This window comes from Phoenix dactylifera, chromosome 5 (genome assembly GCF_051530095.1).
Source record: "Phoenix dactylifera cultivar Ajwa chromosome 5, Ajwa_hap1_PhDact_Kaust_v1.1, whole genome shotgun sequence".
Taxonomy (NCBI): Eukaryota; Viridiplantae; Streptophyta; class Magnoliopsida; order Arecales; family Arecaceae; genus Phoenix; species Phoenix dactylifera.
Window position 1 is genome coordinate 39,724,051 of NC_143194.1, and position 18,082 is coordinate 39,742,132.

General features: G+C 39.2%; 2 protein-coding genes across 5 annotated transcripts; both read left to right on the top strand.

Annotated features, from left to right (window-relative positions):
- Positions 1-3,218: 3,218 nt before the first annotated feature.
- On the top strand, positions 3,219-5,448 carry LOC103708776 (Ran BP2/NZF zinc finger-like superfamily protein). Of its 4 annotated transcripts, none has more exons than XM_039128724.3 (5): positions 3,254-3,364; positions 3,463-3,563; positions 3,924-4,314; positions 4,954-5,024; positions 5,158-5,448. In XM_039128724.3, the coding sequence occupies exons 2-5, from the start codon at positions 3,464-3,466 to the stop codon at positions 5,169-5,171; spliced, it is 576 nt and encodes a 191-aa protein (XP_038984652.2). In that variant the 5' UTR covers positions 3,254-3,364; position 3,463; the 3' UTR covers positions 5,172-5,448. The 4 variants fall into 4 exon arrangements, with proteins under 4 accessions (XP_008792072.3, XP_038984652.2, XP_088579001.2 ...); XM_088722875.2 differs by having other exon boundaries at positions 3,280-3,364; positions 3,519-3,610; XM_008793850.5 differs by lacking the exon at positions 3,463-3,563 and having other exon boundaries at positions 3,219-3,364.
- Positions 5,449-13,662: 8,214 nt separating this feature from the next.
- Positions 13,663-17,820, top strand: LOC103708775 (zinc finger CCCH domain-containing protein 39-like). The gene is made up of 3 exons (XM_008793849.6): positions 13,663-13,803; positions 14,332-15,101; positions 17,443-17,820. The coding sequence occupies exons 2-3, from the start codon at positions 14,420-14,422 to the stop codon at positions 17,682-17,684; spliced, it is 924 nt and encodes a 307-aa protein (XP_008792071.3). The 5' UTR covers positions 13,663-13,803; positions 14,332-14,419; the 3' UTR covers positions 17,685-17,820.
- Positions 17,821-18,082: the final 262 nt, after the last annotated feature.

The window sequence follows — 18,082 nt, forward strand, 5'->3', positions numbered from 1 at the left end:
GAGAGAGGTCCGGCTGCAGCCTCTCGTGCGTGCGAGCGCGAAGCAGTCGAGAAGTCAGGAACCGGGCGGTGACCGCATCGCACCTCGACGACGCCTTTTGAGAGCCTGTGTGCTCGAAGAGGCTGATGCTTCGCATGAAAAGATGGGGTCACAAAAAGAAAGGGAATTTTATCATTGTGTTGACGTCACCTGCTGTCCATTGACCGATGACCATGCCACGTGAGTGCAATCCAACCCACAAACCCCATTCCACCTCCGTACTTAATAGAGGTTCCTAAAAGATTAAAAAAGAAATGTTGTACATGGGCTTTTAGTTCATGCAATCTTACCATCGTATTTATACGCTGCCCAAAATTTTAATTCAATTTTTTTTTAATTGAATCAGATCAATCGCTGAGCTGATGAATCAGAACATGCAAAAAGGTGATATCGCGCCGATAAACAAAAAAACTCGATCCGAACCAACCAACAGTAGATTGGGTCAAATCCATGTTGAAGAAAAATGTTTAATTCGACGGACAAGTTTCTATAGATAAGGGGTGATATTTTTGAAAGCATCTTAATCCATGCTTAAACACTAAATTGGAATCTATTTCTGCTAGGGTTCCGATGAGTTAACATTTAGGATCTACATGGTTTTACACTTTGAATGTGGATCATATTCTCAGCAACGGACTACAGTCTTATTTTAAATAGAAGAGACCAGTTATACTGTGAATCGATAGGTAGGCCTTCAATTATTTAGGCCAGAACTATTTGGGTTTGGTCATGTCTATGTGGGTGGTGCACTTGGCGCTACATGTATATTGTCCTTAAAGTAGAAAGATCTGTACAAATATGATGTCCGTATGTATGTGTCTCCAAGTCATTATGGTACTATATTTAGATAGTTAAAGTAGGTTAGGTGAAAACACTGCCCGTCATTATAGTATCACTTGCCATGAAAAGGCAAAGGAGGGCGGTGGAGGAAAAGAGAAGAAAAAGCAGTCATGTCATTGAAACCCTCCTCGTTGGGCTTTGGTCATGGTCATGCATGGAAGCATTTCCCTAGGAGAATCGAATCAGACCACCGTCCTCTCTCTTCTTTTTTTTTGTGTGCTTTCTTTTCACAGTTTAACATCGCCCCTTTAACTTCACCCGAGAGAATGGAAGGCATATCATCCTATGGTTTTGAAACACCCTCGTCGCTAACACCATGAGAAAGAAAGAGGAGCAAAAGCAAAAGCAAGCCCACTCAAATAAAAACACGAAGGGTCAGAAAAAGAAAAGGGATGTGAAGTTGCATAGATTAATATCAAACATGAGAAGAAGGCGGGGGAGGAGGGATCTAAAACAAAGGAAAAGATGGTCAACACCGTCCTCGAAGACTACTTCAATTGTCTTTCTTTATAGAAGCTCACCAGTTGTTCCTTTACTTCTTTTCTTTCAGGCATTTCACTTAGTGCATGAGAATTAATAAAAGGATGCTTTCTCCCTCCTCAAAATTTCCTCGAGTCTCTCTCAACTATGAGAAAAATATAAAAGATAAAGCTCTGGTAGAACACAATACAATCTACAGTTTTATGCTTATACCACTTTGAGGTTCTTGGCTTAGGCTTTCTTTATATTCTTTCAGATAGATATGGAACATATACACATAATACGTTAATATATATCCATATGAGTACATGGATGCGTAGTCATATATGTAATTTAGTACTGAGGATTTCACATCGGATGGAAGTCAATGACAAAAAGAGAATCTACAACCATGGTATCAGATTGATGGGATAAGATTGGCCAATTTTGTATGCTTGCAGCTTGCATGAATGTGTAATGTGTGTGGATATACGTTTATGTGAGTTTCCGGACTTCTTTCCTCAAAATCCATCAAACGAACGCATACTTTTGGCCTGAATTGTACATATAATTAAAGGAATATTTACTCTCAAGGGAAAAAGTTTGAAAAAGCAACGGCTAGTTTCCCAGTTGGTGACCGTTAGGGAATGGGTTTTTTTTTTAAAAAAAAAAGAAGAATAAGAGGCGCGTCTTTCCTGTCAAAGGTTTTTCTTATGTGTGGAATATTCACTTGGTCTGCTCCTTGAGATTATTTATGCGTTCCATGCATGTTCCTTCTCATCCAATCCTACGTCAACATGAAAGCACCCCCCTCAAGCTCGAGCCACGTGGACCTGAGCTCGTGGCGACACATCAGCATGGAACACCCCCCCACCTCAATGCCCTTGTAGGCCCACATTGATTTCGTTGTCATTCTAAACCGAATTCTGAGATCTAGCTAGTTTTCATCTGAAATGCTGAATCCTTCTGGAAATGTAATCTAGTACGACTAACTTCTGACACTAGTAATTAAATATTTGCATAGCATGCAGGCAGCACGCGAATAAGAGATCTCGGGCCTTTTGAATTATTGTTATGGAATATCTCCAGGGTGAATCGATGGCCTTTTGAATTATTGATAAAGGGGAGGGAAGGTGGTAAAGAATAAGAGATCGGAATGGGTTTTTGCCAATATGGGATTTGATTCTTAGGGTAAAATCATACTATACTACTCTTAGGCATGTACGCTCCCACAAATGGCAAGTGCATCTAAAGTTCTCCTAAACGTGCATGCATGTGTGAGCTAGTGGCGCTCATGGTTTCAGCAAATTGAACTGTGTTGAAAAAAAAAGAAAAAAAGAAAAAAAATTATTTATGTCTGTCAATTATAATATGTAGGAGTAGCCTTTATATAGAACTAGAAGGCTGACAAAGTTTGGTAAAGCCGACTAAGTTTGGCACAATCAATCATAAATCAATTAAGGTGAAGTTTAGTAAAGCCGACTAAGCATCACTTAGTAATACATAGAAACGGAGAATTTATCTTTATTTATTTATTTTTTTTTGAAAGAACATCGATTTCCGATTAGCCAGGATTGTTGCACAGTAAATGAGATTCCATGTGGGGTGAGAATCATGTAAAGAAGAGGAGGTTGGAGGCCAGATGCGAAAATTACTCTCTACACCATGATGCACGCACTTCACTTCTCTCCTACCCATGTCTAAAAAGATGTTACTAAGAAAGCCAATTTGAAATTCTCCCCAAATTTGTCGATCTTTAGCATCCCTCTCAATGCCTTTCTCTTCTTTTTCTTCTTTTAGTTTTCTGTGATTCCATTGTTCAAAGAGTGGCAGTGAAAAAGAAAAGAGGAACATCCCCGGGCCTCCACACCCAATCTTGATTCCCAATAATTGAGGCCCGCGCAAGTATAAAACCCCCCCCCAACGCCCCCCAAACCTAATCCACAGCAGCACACAAGCTCACCAAGCATTCCTCTCATCTCCCATTCTCACCCCCGTCATTTCCTCCCTATAACCTTCTAGCTAGGTAAGCAAGCCCTTCTCCACCCCTGCTTACTCTCCTCTGCTTTCTGGTTCAATCTTTGCTTCCATCTCTGTGCTCTTGTATGCTTTCATGCCTGGCAGAATGGCCTGCAATGACCACGTAGCTGCATCTCATGGCTCGCTTCATTGCATAGCAGAGTCTCATGTGATCCCAAGTTCGAGCACTTGGCGCAGAAGGCTTGGCACGTACTATTAGTGTAGTTTCAGAAGGAATTAGTATCACTTTATGGTACTAGCTAGCTAGTATGGTTTTAAACTTCCAATTATATATAGAAGCAGGACCTTGATGTATTTCCCTGCTTTACTTCAATCTCTCTCTCTCTCCTTATTTTTGTTCTGGTTATTGATCTTTTGGCTCTTACTTCCTAACAATGCAACCTCCTTAATTCTGGAAACTGCCATCTAGTTGAAAAAAAGATTGGTACAGCAAAAAATACTTGGTTATTTTTGGTCGTGTCATTGCAATACCATAAGACATCCACGAGGAACGGTGTTTTATTTTCTGTCTCTCTCTCTCTGTCTTGTTGTTGGGATGATGGCAGGGTTTGAGAAGATGAACAGGAAGCCCGGAGATTGGAACTGCAGGTCCTGCCAGCACCTCAACTTCAGCCGCCGCGATTCATGCCAGCGGTGCGGCGAGCCGAGGTCGAGCAGCGACCGCTCGGACTATGCGAGCTTCGGCGGCGGCCGCGGGGGCTCCTCCTTCGGCTTCAGCAGTGGATCTGACGTCCGGCCCGGCGACTGGTACTGCTCATGCGGCGCCCACAACTTTGCCAGCCGTTCCAGCTGCTTTAGGTGCGGTGCCTTCAAGGACGACTCCGCCGTCAGCGGTGGTTTCGAGGGCGATGTGCCGCGCTCCCGGGGGTTCGGCTTTGGCGGTGGCGGTGGCGGTGGTCGTGCCGGCTGGAAGTCTGGGGACTGGATTTGCACCAGGTGTCCTTCAATCCCTTATCTTCTCATCCTTCCTGCCTCAATTTTTCTTATATATATATATATAAATAAACTTTTCAAACCTTGCGCCAATACTCTACTTGCATTCATCCATGGCTGTGCCGAGTGCATCTCATCTACGCACGCAGCAAACGGACACCTAGTTTCGCTATCTTTCCTCTTGTTTTCCTCGCAAAAGAACAACTAAAAAGGTAGTAGATAAGAGAGGAAATGAAGAGAAACATACAAACAACGCACATTGGTTGTCCTTTTTTTGGTACACCAAATTGGTGGTTGTTTGGTGCCTTGTCTACGTTGCAGCCATGGTTACACCAGCGCCGATAGTACGGGTTGGAATCACGTAGTTGCTGCCACCGCCGGACTCTGGTGTTTACCTCAGCAAGTTGTTGGCTATTTAATTCTGGGCCCTCGACCCTCCATGAAATTGCAACATCTGTCACGCTACCTGCCGACGAATATTCGTAATGTAGATAGATTCACCATAGGTAAAAGATAATTAATTCACCTTAGATCTGATGAAGAGCAGCATATGGATGGCCTGCATGCATTTCATTTAATTTGCCCTGGTTCTGTGTCTATCAATATGCTTGGCTAATTAATTTCGTGCTAACGTTTCATCAGGTCGGGCTGCAACGAGCACAACTTTGCGAGCAGGATGGAGTGCTTTCGGTGCAATGCACCTCGGGAGTCCGGTAATCCATCTCGACGTCGTTCGACTGCTTTCTTATTTCTTTTATTAATATTTGCTTTGAGTTTTTCTATTCTAGTTAGTGTTTCACGTTTCATGTTTGATGTCCTGATACAATCTGTGGCTTCCAATTGCAGGGACCGAAGTCTAATTAAGAAGTGGACCAAGTGACATAAGATGAACGTGAGAGATGAGATCATATGATATAGTAGTAATGTCAGCTTTTAGTTACTGGTTTTGCTCCTACCGGACTCTTTTTCTTTTTTTCTTTTGGTTTTAAAGCCCACCCGTCCTCGATGTGGGAGTGTCCTGTCTCGGTTTTTTGTTTGCACTTTGGAGTTGTATCCGCCATCTTCTTTCGCTTTAGAAGTATAACTATCTAGTTGTGTTGTTGCCTCTTTTATTAAACCATCTGGAAAATTATCTTGTGTAATGTCTTAAGAATGGGCTTCTAATTACCCTATCTTAGGATGGGTAATGATCTTAGTTAATTAAGCTCTTTGAATAGCTAATGGCAAATCCATCGTATACTTATGAATGGAGATACGGCTGCGTATATATTCTGGCAAACGTTTTTTTTTTTTTTTTTTGATGAAAAAGGGAGGAATATTCCACCCAGTTTTATGAAGTATGAGGAGAAGGAAGAACATCATATGGAGCATCCAATATATTCCGGCAAATGTTCTGTACCAGGTTCTGTCATGGAATAGTATAAGCTGGATTAGATATATTGTCCCGCCTATGATGCAAGTGGTCCAAGGAATGTCTTGGGAAATGACTATATATTAAAGCTGGTTCATATTTCAAGAGCACTTGGATAACAGGAACGTGACAATGGGCCATAATAATGCAGCACAAATTATAGAATTAAGATTCAAGGAGTATCATTTCTAAAGTATAACTTTAATTTTCTCAAAAGAAGAAAAGGGTTCAACTTTGAACGTTGAGCGGTGACTCATCAGGAAGCCTAAAGAGAACCTCGATCTGTGAAGGAAGAGAAGTGGATACCTTGAAGTGTAGGGATAACGTTTTTAAGTCCATTTCGATCCTTTCTTGTAAAATTTTCTCTGCCAGGATCGAACCTCTCTTGGCTTAATTTGTAATTCCAAGGTATAATGTAATTCCAACTTGCGTGAAACACCAACTTTAGACGAGACCTCATTCATAAGGACCACGAGAAAATGCATGAAAAATTAACAAATTAATAACGCTCATGTTTGATGATGCTTACGTATCCTTGTTCAAGACTGAAACGTTCCCTTTTTTTGGTCAAAGACTGAACGTTCCCTTCATCATCTTGCCCAAACTTGAAACAGCATAGCAGATGCCTTTTAAAAGCTAATGCTATGATTCTTCTATCGTTATCTGCATGGTCTAGATTTCTGTGCATGTTTCTCCAATTATCTTCAAGATTTGCAGCAAATGGTTATGGTGGAAGATATTTGATATATTTGTTCCTTATCACTATTAAGTTTGACACAATTAATTCATGAATACTAAATTGGACATTATTATAGGTGAAGAAGAATTAATATATTTACTAAGAAAACATTCATTGATTTGATTACCTTGGATTCTCTTATCTTTTGAGCTGACTTTACAAAGGCTTCCCAGATTGAGCTCCTCCATGTGCTACCTGAGTAATAGAATCGGTCAAAAGTCTATGACACATTCATGAATGTTTCCCTCCACCCTCCATTACTTCAGCTTTTAGCAAGATTCTTGTCCCTCCTTTAGGCCAACTTTATGTTACTTCAGCTATGCGTTGGTTTTCCAGCTTTTATCATTATCTTGTACAAAGCCAACTGATTAAAGAGCACTTGTGTGGTGTTTTCTTCTTGGTTTTTTGGTGACGCGTCAGTACTTGCATCCATCTAGCGGCCTTTCATTCATGTGAATGCAACACAAAGACGTAAGTCATTTAAAGCCAACTTGGACATGGATGCTCAGCGTGCATGTTTCCAGCCAACAACTCTGTGGAACGTCCCTGGACTAGGCTATTTTTAATGTTTTTCATGTTTAATTAATTAATAACTAATTTTTTTCATTTTTTTTAATAATTTTAAGTATAATTTGATATGTTTTAACCATGAAGCATTGTAGTCTTGTATGCTCATCCTACAAGGAATGTGCTCTGAGTTATAAGCACTCTCATATCTCTCATTGAAGCTTTGGCTCTGAGAGGTACTTTTTAGCTTGTAATATGGTTGTGAAAAGGCCAATCCGAATAAGCCGACAGCAAAATCCGACTCGTAAGATGCTCTATGTTGCGCAAGGTAGTAACCACAGAAAAATGATGCCTCAGACGTACCATATCCATATCCATATCCGTATGGGTCATGGTTACTTGTGGATGTGGATAATAAGTCCAATATACTCAGAATATGATACGTCTATGAATCCTACTCCATATGTAAGGTTGTTTGCAGCTGCATTGTGTCCTCTTGAATAACCTCGAGGTACCCATCTTCTATATGCAATCATATCCTCGCGAGCTCTACCAGATCGTGCACTGTAGTCCCTATCCTGTATAGCATGATATACTGGGACTCAATGTTGAATCAAAGTTCACCATACGGTTGTCTCATAACCGGTGGTCTCATGTCTTCCACTTCCTTCCTAGCCAGTAGATCCATGACCACTAGAGTTGCTGCTCTTGGTCTCTAAATTTGAGTGAACTGGCTCCTCCTCCACAGGAGTAGGGGTGCAAATGGGTCGGATCGGGTCGGGTCTTAGGTGACCCCGATCCGACCCGGTTTCTTGTTCGGGTCCCAATTTTGGACCCAGACCCGACCCGGTTGAAGATCGGGTTGGGTCGGGTCGGGTCCGAGTCGGGTTCGGGTCGGGTCCGGGTCGGATTCGGATCGGGTCCGGATCCGATCGGGTCCAATTTTTTTGTGTTTTTGGGAAAAAATTTGGGTAAACCTAATTTGGTCATATCATAATTATGAGGTGCTGGGTGACCCATGACTTGAAAGACTTTGCAATTGAGCTCCAGTCAGAACAAATGACCCATGACACACTATTTTTTATCTATATGACTGATTGGACGGAACTCGGTGTCTCCCAGCTCCCCTCTCACGAGGACAAAAAAAATCCCAGACCTTCTTCCAAATCCAATTCCATTACAGAAAACTGGCACATGACCCATATTCAGTTGCAGTGTTCCCTCACTTTCTCCCTTCAAAAGTTAAAAGAAACAAAAACCAAAAAACAGAAGGAAAAAAACAAAAGGCAGCTACCGAGACACCAGGGGTCTCAACAGTGTAATAGATCGAGAGAGAATCCTGACGGGCCGACCCTTTAGATTCTGTGAATCTATGCTTGTTGCTAACTTGCTATCCTCCCACACTGACCAACAGTACCACAACCCACGCCAAAAAAAAAATAAAAAGAAAAAAAAAGACTTTCTTTTGCTTTTCCTTTCTCTCTTCGGGTCCATTCGGGTCGGGTCGGGTCGGGTCCGTTTGGTAAACCCAGACCCGACCCAGAAAATGATTCGGGTCCAATTTTAGGACCCGACCCGGACCCGCGGGTCCTAAAATTCGGGTTGGGTCGGGTCTACGCGGGTCGGGTCGGGTCACGGGTCGACCCGACCCATTTGCAGCCTTACACAGGAGTGGCCCAATGCATTTGGGGGCCTAAAGTAAACTCACTAAGAGGGATCTTTTTTTCTTTCTGTTTTATTTTTGAGGCCTTTCCTTTAGTGGGCCGGCCTAAGACAAACTCACTAAGAGGGGCCTTTTTTCTTTCTATTTTGTCTTTGAGGCATTTCCTGCGGTGGGCTTTCTTAGAGCCGGGGCCTTAGGCGACCGTGTCTCGCCTAAGAGTTGGGCCAGCTCTGCTCCTCCACACTCTTCATGGAGACTGCAGGTGCCTTTTTTTTTTCTTTTTGGTGTGCTGAGCAGCTGCCTACTTACCCTTCATGCTTCTCTCTATCTGTTTACTCTTTGTGCTCCTCTTTGCCGACTATGATGGGAGGATGGATCTTTCTCTCCTGACCGAGTCGACCAGATAGCGTAGTGGTCTTGCCCAAGTATCTCTCTATCATATCTCTAAGAGGATATTTCAGACATGGAGTCATGTGATGATCAGCTCTATAGCGACCTCTATGGCTATGGCTTATCAGTTGGAAGGATATATAGAATATTGCGAATTGCCCACTGCCCTGCATTGATCCTAGTCTTGCTGGCTACAAAATTGACCGGTTGTGGAAGCGATCCTTCCTTGTCAAACTCCGGCTCCTACTACTAGCCCACAAGCCATCCTATTATAGGATCATCCTTATCGTCAATGAAAACAATATGGATCGGATTTGTGTACTTTAGCTCCAGTTTCTCCTAAATGCACTTCAACCTCAACCTCAGATTGTAGTGAACATATACAATGTTGTTGATGTGCTTCTGTGTCAAATGGTTCCTCTGTTGACTGTGGATGAGGGTGAAGGTGGACCAACCATGCTCACAACTACTCGAAGAGACCGTGTGGAAGAGGATTAGGATAGCTAGTCATTAAAATTTTTGCGGACAAACCAAAATGAATCCACCATTTAGCTACAAAAATATTAAAAAAATTGCATATAACGCCAAGTAAATATCCTATTAATGTGTAATATATCTGAATTCATATATTTTTTTTCGATTGTTACAGAGACTCCAAAGTTGTCAGTGCCCCATCAAAATATTTTGGTTTGTGAAAAAAAATTGTATTGTAATATGTTAATAATTAAAGATATCAGTTCTCACTGGTGGAGCTCTAGGTGGTGCTGGCCAAGCTCCGTCTCTTAAAGGCATGGAACATTGGGAAGGTCCATGAGATAATTTGCTTCGTTGATCAGGACCACGATGGACATATGGATTTTGGTGGGTTCAAGCACATGATGTAGGATATCTCCATTTAGAGCACCTGATGGACGGTCCATGATACATCACTTTTTTTCCTGTTATTAGTTTTTGCCTTGCTATTTCTGTTGTTCTCGTTTCAAGCCGTAGCCTTTCTGCCGACGATGAGGGCGGCCTTATGAGAACTAGCGGGCGGAATTAACACTTCTCCTTTATTTCTCTTTTTTTCCTCTTTAATTTATTTGGTGCTGTTTTCTAAGTAGTATATTGGAATGTTTAATTAACACTTTGAGTTAGCCAATGGGTGTGAAGGACAATATAATTTGGATGAATGGTTCTCAAGGTCGACTTTCCAACAATATATTAGCTTAGTGGAGGATATTTTAGGGGAAAAAAATGAAAGACTAATATAAAAAATAGTTATTCAATTTTTTTTATTGAGTCAAACAATTTTAAAATCTTCCTAATAATTAGCAAATTAAATTTTATTTGCCATATAACTTATATCTTTCTCCTATATAGCCCATGCAATGGTATTTAAAATCATGTCAAATTGAGTCATCTACCTATTTAATTGTTAAAAACTTTAAAAAGGATAAAAGGAGGAGGAGGAGGGGGGGGAGAGAGAGAGAGAGAGAGAGAGGAGGGGGATGAGGAAGGAGGAAAGGGGAAGAAAATGCTATAAAATTTCATGTATAATCCTATTGGATCAAAACAACATCTCATCATAAATTTTAACCTAAGGTTATAAATCCTAAGTGTAGCCATGATTTAAAATTTCAGTAAATCACAACAAAAAAAGAAAAAGCATAAAAAAAAGGAAAGGAAGCATGTTAATTGGTAATGTTTTCAAGACATCCATTAAGCTTGGGATTTTATTTTTTTTTTGGTGGCAGCAACAACTTTCACTTGTTGCATAAAAAACCATGATTTAAAATTTCAGTGCATCACAACAAAAAAAGAAAAAGCATAAAAAAAAGGAAAGGAAACATGTTGATTGGTAATGTTTTCAAGACATCCATTAAGCTTGGGATTTTTTTTTTTCGTGGCAGCAACAACTTTCACTTGTTGCATAAAAAACCATGATTTAAAATTTCAGTGCATCACAACAAAAAAAGAAAAAGCATAAAAAAAAGAAAAGGAAGTATGTTAATTGGTAATGTTTTCAAGACATCCATTAAGCTTGGGATTTTTTTTCTTTTTTTTTTGGTGGCAGCAACAACTTTCACTTGTTGCATAAAAAACCATGATTTAAAATTTCAGTGCATCACAACAAAAAAAGAAAAAGCATAAAAAAAAGGAAAGGAAGCATGTTAATTGGTAATGTCTTCAAGACATCCATTAAGCTTGGGATTTTTTTTTTTTTTTTTAGTGGCAGCAACAACTTTCACTTGTTGCATAAAAAACCATGATTTAAAATTTCAGTGCATCACAACAAAAAAAGAAAAAGCATAAAAAAAAGGAAAGGAAACATGTTAATTGGTAATGTTTTCAAGACATCCATTAAGCTTGGGATTTTTTTTTTTCGTGGCAGCAACAACTTTCACTTGTTGCATAAAAAACCATGATTTAAAATTTCAGTGCATCACAACAAAAAAAGAAAAAGCATAAAAAAAAGAAAAGGAAGTATGTTAATTGGTAATGTTTTCAAGACATCCATTAAGCTTGGGATTTTTTTTCTTTTTTTTTTGGTGGCAGCAACAACTTTCACTTGTTGCATAAAAAACCATGATTTAAAATTTCAGTGCATCACAACAAAAAAAGAAAAAGCATAAAAAAAAGGAAAGGAAGCATGTTAATTGGTAATGTCTTCAAGACATCCATTAAGCTTGGGAATTTTTTTTTTTTTTTTTTAGTGGCAGCAACAACTTTCACTTGTTGCATAAAAAACCATGATTTAAAATTTCAGTGCATCACAACGAAAAAAGAAAAAGCATAAAAAAAGGAAAGGAAGCATGTTAATTGGTAATATTTTCAAGACATCCATTAAGCTTGGATTTTTTTTTTTTTTTTTTGGTGGCAGCAACAACTTTCACTTATTGCATAAAAAACCATGATTTAAAATTTCAGTGCATCACAACAAAAAAAGAAAAAGCATAAAAAAAAGGAAAGGAAGCATGTTAATTGGTAATGTTTTCAAGACATCCATTAAGCTTGGGATTTTTTTTTTTTTTTGGTGGCAGCAACAACTTTCACTTGTTGCATAAAAAACCATGATTTAAAATTTCAGTGCATCACAACGAAAAAAGAAAAAGCATAAAAAAAGGAAAGGAAGCATGTTAATTGGTAATATTTTCAAGACATCCATTAAGCTTGGATTTTTTTTTTTTTTTTTTGGTGGCAGCAACAACTTTCACTTGTTGCATAAAAAACCATGATTTAAAATTTCAGTGCATCACAACAAAAAAAGAAAAAGCATAAGAAAAAGGAAAGAAAGCATGTTAATTAGTAATGTTTTCAAGACATCCATTAAGCTTGGGAATTTATTTTTTTTTTTGGTGGCAGCAACAACTTTCACTTGTTGCATAAAAAACCATGATTTAAAATTTCAGTGCATCACAACAAAAAAAGAAAAAGCATAAAAAAAGGAAAGGAAGCATGTTAATTGGTAATGTTTTCAAGACATCCATTAAGCTTGGGATTTTTTTTTTTTTTTTGGTGGCAGCAACAACTTTCACTTGTTGCATAAAAAACCATGATGTAAAATTTCAGTGCATCACAACAAAAAAAGAAAAAGCATAAAAAAAAGGAAAGGAAGCATGTTAATTGGTAATGTTTTCAAGACATCCATTAAGCTTAGGATTTTTTTTTTTTTTGGTGGCAGCAACAACTTTCACTTGTTGCATAAAAAACCATGATTTAAAATTTCAGTGCATCACAACAAAAAAAGAAAAAGCATAAAAAAAAAGGAAAGGAAGCATGTTAATTGGTAATGTTTTTAAGACATCCATTAAGCTTGGGATTTTTTTTTTTTTTTTGGTGGCAGCAACAACTTTCACTTGTTGCATAAAAAACCATGATGTAAAATTTCAGTGCACCACAACAAAAAAAGAAAAAGCATAAAAAAAAGGAAAGGAAGCATGTTAATTGGTAATGTTTTCAAGACATCCATTAAGCTTGGGATTTTTTTTTTTTTTTTTTTTTTTGGTGGCAGCAACAACTTTCACTTGTTGCATAAAAAACCCAAGCAAAATAAAGTTAAATTCTTCAACAAAAAAAAAGAAGAAGTTAAATTAAACTATATCAACTCCAAAATTAATCCGTAATTCTTTCATCAACTACTTGTTGAGAGGCCTGGCCTTCTTCCGATTCTTCAAAAGACACATCTCCTCTGCAAACTCGTGGGCCCAAAATGTGTTGTTGGAGTGGGGGCCCACGCGCAGCCCGTACCCTTTGGCGGTATCGTCCAATTCCTCTCTCTTCCGGGAAGGAAATCTTTTCGTTTTTTGGTATCATCACATGCCGTAGGAAGGCATTACGGTTACTATAAGTGGAAACTGGCGCAGTCATTATTATTCGCACACCTGAAAGTGTACTCAAAAAATACACCCCGGTAAGAAAATACAGGCGGTAGGAGGCGTCGTTATTGAGTGCGAGAGAGTGTCCCACCAATTCGGGTGTCTCAAGAACTTTTGATAGCGCGACCGTTGGGGTTTTAGGGACTCCGAGGGGAATTTTGGAACGGCCCTTCGTTTTGCCACGAAGAGATGAATTCGGTTTGTACCAAAAAAAAAGGAGATGAATTCGGAGAATTAAATCAAAGTTTCCAATTTGGGAAACCCTACTTCCATATCAAGTTTACTCGCCCGCGTCGTCGAGGACTCCGATTTGTTTTCGAACTCCTGCTCGCGAGAGGACTTGGTTGGGGAATCCAACTCACACTCTTTCTCAATCTCTCTATTTTTACCCGTCCGACGTCCAGAAATTTGTGATGCAATCAGGGTAAGACCATCATCAAAAAAAATTTCGCTTTATTTTTTTTTCTTTCTTGGTTGGCAAATACCCATCTAGATTTTTTTCACCTCCAAAGGAGCAGATGTTCTTCGTTTTCGTTTTCGTTTTATACCCAAGCATCTAAATTTTGCCAAGAATTTATCATTAGGGATTCCAGTTATTGCTTGATTTGGGGTTTTCTTGGAATAAAGGGCTTGTTCAACTGTAGGGCTTTTTTTTTTTTTTTTTTGCAATTTTTTTTATTGGAGTTTGTATCTGGAGTTTTCCATAGTAGCAGAGGTTTTTTCTCTCAATCTTGAATCCCGTGTTTTCGTTGATTGCGTTTTTTTGGATCCATATTAGCACCAAAGCTCTAGTTTTTCTCGCAGGCTTCTTGGAACTGATCTTTTTGATTCTTTGGTTTCATATTTCATTACGAATACTCGTCTGGATATTTTTCTTAGCAGCAGTGTTTGTTTTCGCCAATTTTATGCTCAAGCATTGACTCTTGCTTCTTTGGCTTTGCTTGGATTCTAGTTTCTCGTTTCATGCTAGCGTCGAGGGAATTCTCCTAGAAGTTTAGAAGTAAGCAGTTGGAAATTGGTAGATTTGAGCGTTATTTTCAATGGGTCCTACTCGGGATCGAGCCTCATCTTTCTACATCCCTCTTCCTCCTTTTGCCACTGGTAGCAGCGACAATGTGATCACGTTGTGGCCGCAGAACAATGCAGACCAGCCAGAATTTGAGGCGCTGCCCTCCAAGAGGCCAAGACATTCAGATGATGCCCCTCTGAATCCACCGCGAAACACACCACCAGTATCAACGATGCCTCATCCACCAAACCCTCAGACAAACCCTCCAATCAGAGGAACAAGTTGCATGTTTTTCAAGACCCGGCTTTGCCAGAAATTCAAAACGGGGTCTTGCCCATGGGGGAACAACTGCAACTTTGCGCATGGGATCGAAGAGCTCCGCCAGCCGCCACCCAATTGGAAGGCGCTTGTTGCCGAGGGACAGGTGAATGGTAATGACCAACAGAGGATGCGTAAGAATGAGATCTGCAGGAAGTTCTCTAAGGGAGAGGTCTGCCCGTATGAGGATCGCTGCACTTATCTCCATGTGCAGCGAGAGAACTTGGGGATGGCCATGGGGTCTATGGCAGGGCCTGGTAGTATTGGGGGATTTAGCTCTGCAGCTGACTGTAATGGCTCTAATCAGAAGCCAAAGGCAAAGATTTGTTACAAGTGGGAGACCACAGGTCATTGCTCTTTTGGTGAGAGGTGCATCTTTGCTCATGGAATTGCAGGTAATCTTCATTTGTTGGCTTTAGACATAATAAATTTCATCCAACTTAGTTTTTCTTTCCTTCGAGTTTCTTCATCCTGACTTTGTGCAGTCAACTTTTCAATGCAATTGGAGCTGATATCTGCCTTTTTTCGATGCTGCGCTGTTGTTTTTTTTATGATCTTGGTCTTTGGAAATTATGTTATTGTAATTCAGTTTTTTTTTCTGCAAATATTACTTTTGTCTCAGGTGGTCTTTGTAAACCCTGAAATGCGTATTTCTCATTTTTATTGCTAACCAATCTATATTCTTCTAATGATAATCTCTTGCTTGATATTGTGCCACCTGTTTTAGTGATCCAGAAAGACCGCTTCTCCACTAGTTAGAGTGTTCTTAGTTATGACATGTTTGCATTGAGTCCATTTTTCATATGCAGTAAATTTTTGCTTATTTCTAATCTTGTCTTCAAGATTTCTGGAGAGCTTACAGTTCAACACATCTACTGAATCATTACTTGGATTAAAAGTGCAAATTGCTTCTTCACAACTGAAATATGAATGACACCTCAAAAGCTTAAACATTGGAGTATGATTAATCTTATAATCCTCACTGTCCAATTGAATAGTTAGTCATATTTAAAGCCCGAGTTTGGGGTGTGCGTCGATGCATGGTTATACCGTTCAGGAGTTGTCATATAGCTGGAGGGCAATTGCAAATTAAGTGTTTTATTAGAGGGAATGGTCAAATGGTTGTTGAGTTGGAGCCTCTCGCCATATCCATATATGGAGTACTGACAGGTAGCGGACAACTTCAACAATATTCATTACTCCAAACATCTGACTTCTCTCTTCATCTAAATTGTAGGATTCAACTCTTGTTTTGTTTCGTCCATTTGGGTGGATAGCTGGTTTTCTCAAAACCCCCTCAAGTCTTTACAATGCACACAGTGTACTATGTATGTTGCCATTTTAATGGCTGTTCACCAAATTTTCATTGTCATTTGTTTTGCTACGAGTTTGCGACATCTCTTGGTCATTCATGTCAAGTTTCGTATTCATGAAGATGCCTCTGTGACTTCTTTTCCTCATTGTTTGATGAGTAATGTTCCATGTAAATCAAAATTAAGTTTGGTTTTCTCTTTCATTAATCTGCTGTTTCCTTTAATAATGTTGTCTTTCAAAATCTTGTTATGAGATTGGTATTCTTGTGGACACATGGATACATGCTTTTTTGTTACATGATAAAGATAGTTTTGCGTTTTCCGGTCACTGTGATATCATGCTGATGATGATCTATGGCATTGATACTCTGCCATTATTTCTCATGATCCATATCCAGTTTTTCCAGAGTGTATGGTTTGGATTTCACAGTCATGCAAATCTTTTATTGGATGTGCTTTCTTCCCATCTACCAGATTCCTGCTTAGGTCCAACAATGTCTTCAAGTTTCCATGTCCTCTTTACCATTTCAAGCAACAACTTGGTTATCATTCTATCTAATGGAATAGTAGATTCGTTCTTTGCAATTTTGAGACAACTTGGATCATATCTCAGAAGCTTAGTGATTGGACAACAACATTAGTTCTGTAATCCTCAAAAACCCATTGAATACTTAATCATGTACGAATGTCAGGTTTTGTAATTTTACAGTTTGATTCAAGATATAGGGGTGTGCATATATGCTCCGTGGTATTATCTTTAGGATATCCTGTATATGGAGGGATGGAACTCTATGAGGGTTTTGCTGGAGGAGGAATTGTAGGGTTGTTGAGCTAGAGTCTTTAATCAATTTTATTGATATATATGGAATACCGCAATCTTGTCTCAAAAAAATGGAATACTGCAATCTGTTTGATAGATACTCCATCACTGCTCTGGTATTTACTACTACCTGCTACCTCATATCCTTAACTGATGCTTCAACTTGTGCTTGCCACCAATGGACAGTTATCATTTTGGATGGGCAGTTGATTTTTCAAAGACCTTAGAAAATCTTTGTGCGCACACAGTTCACACCCTTTCTGCATCCACTGATTTGCTTCTCCATGATTTTGTAGGTCATTCATGAAATAGAATGATATCCATATCTAGGAAAATTTATGCATGATATGAAAGGATACTCTCTTGTGTCAAGCGAGACAATGCTGGAGAAATGTTATTCCATATCAGATTTTAGTCTCATGGCACGTCTTCTCTAAGTCCAATCAAAGCGACGATAGAAGAAACTCAAAATTGAAACTCAACTATTTTTATTTACTGTTTGTTTCTTGTGTTTGTATTGTAGACCTGTGCTATTCAGGATTTTTGTAAATTAGAGAAGTTAGCTGTGTCCCATAACTTCACATGCTTTTCTATTTGACACAGAGATGAAGTCTGGAGGCCATGTGGAGTTAGATAGTGGAAAAATCGGAGCAGATCCATCAAAACCTCTTACTAATCCCGCAAATAATGTCCTGCCAATTCAGACAGAGCCCAGTTATACGCATCAAGCTCAGCAGAAGAAAGGTGTTTTTCCGAAGTTAGCTAAGAAAAAACTAAATGGCATCTATGCAGATTGGATTGATGACACTCCACTCTTTTCCCCGCACCTCTCAAAGCAAAGCTGAAACTTGGTTTAGGGCCTAGACATCAAAGGCTCTTTCTTTATCCAATACTTCTTACTTAGTGTTGGCAGCTCATTTCATACCTTTTTGTAGAAGTTTGGTGGCCATCCATATGTTAGCAGACAACTATCCATGCAAATATCACAGCATTGTCTTTCTGCAAAAAAAAAAGAAAAAAAAAAACAGCACTGTCCCTCATTTTAGAGTCATGGGAAAGTTTAGAGTTTTTTCTCTTTTTTCTTTTTTATCATAATTTTTGTTGTCCAGAGCTATTGAAATGGGTATAACTGTATCATTTGTCATTATACATAATGAAAATGTTACTAATGAATAGTTGAACTGCTATATGAACTTGTTGATGGGAAGTTGCTTGCAGTTGTTGGTTCTAATTCCCAACTATT